Source organism: Bison bison, unplaced genomic scaffold (genome assembly GCF_000754665.1).
Source record: "Bison bison bison isolate TAMUID 2011002044 unplaced genomic scaffold, Bison_UMD1.0 scf7180017834972, whole genome shotgun sequence".
Classification (NCBI taxonomy): Eukaryota; Metazoa; Chordata; class Mammalia; order Artiodactyla; family Bovidae; genus Bison; species Bison bison.
The window spans coordinates 6,848-7,287 of NW_011472909.1; the positions used below are offsets into that span (position 1 = coordinate 6,848).

A 440-nucleotide genomic window follows, 5' to 3' on the forward strand; every position below is an offset into this window, starting at 1 on the left:
GGATTCAACGGACAACGACGTCCTGTTTGCGTAAATCAAAGGCTATCTGAAAGCATCACGTTACACATCCTTACGTTTAAACTACTTCTAAAAAGTCGAACCAATGTTTAATCGATGATCAGAGCTTTCCAGGTAAAGAAACTTACTATATTAAAATTTAAGTTTTAATATAATAATGATTCACATGAATGAATGATTAAAACAGAATTCTACTTTCCATTCTAAATAAGCACCAGTGAATGAAACATACTCCTAACACTGTAACAGGGGGAGTACATCGATTTATTAAGGAATCACCACTAACTTCAGGGAAATGAATTAAAGAATCACCAACCTCTTTGGGGAGAGTCGAACTTCCCGTTGTCACGTCTTGCAAAGTCCATTCTCACGTACGTGTCGTCGTCGTCAGAATCTTCTCGCTCTGGGGGTCTGGGCACCCG

General features: G+C 39.1%; 1 protein-coding gene across 1 annotated transcript in view; it reads right to left on the reverse strand.

Annotated features, from left to right (window-relative positions):
- Positions 1–334: 334 nt before the first annotated feature.
- Positions 335–440, reverse strand: part of IRS4 (insulin receptor substrate 4) — a gene marked incomplete at both ends in the record, with an annotated part of 3,697 nt that continues 3,591 nt past the window's right edge. The window contains one exon of the mRNA XM_010832804.1: positions 335–429. Within this exon, the coding sequence (XP_010831106.1) occupies positions 335–429 (95 nt within the window). The remainder of the gene's footprint in view (positions 430–440) is intronic.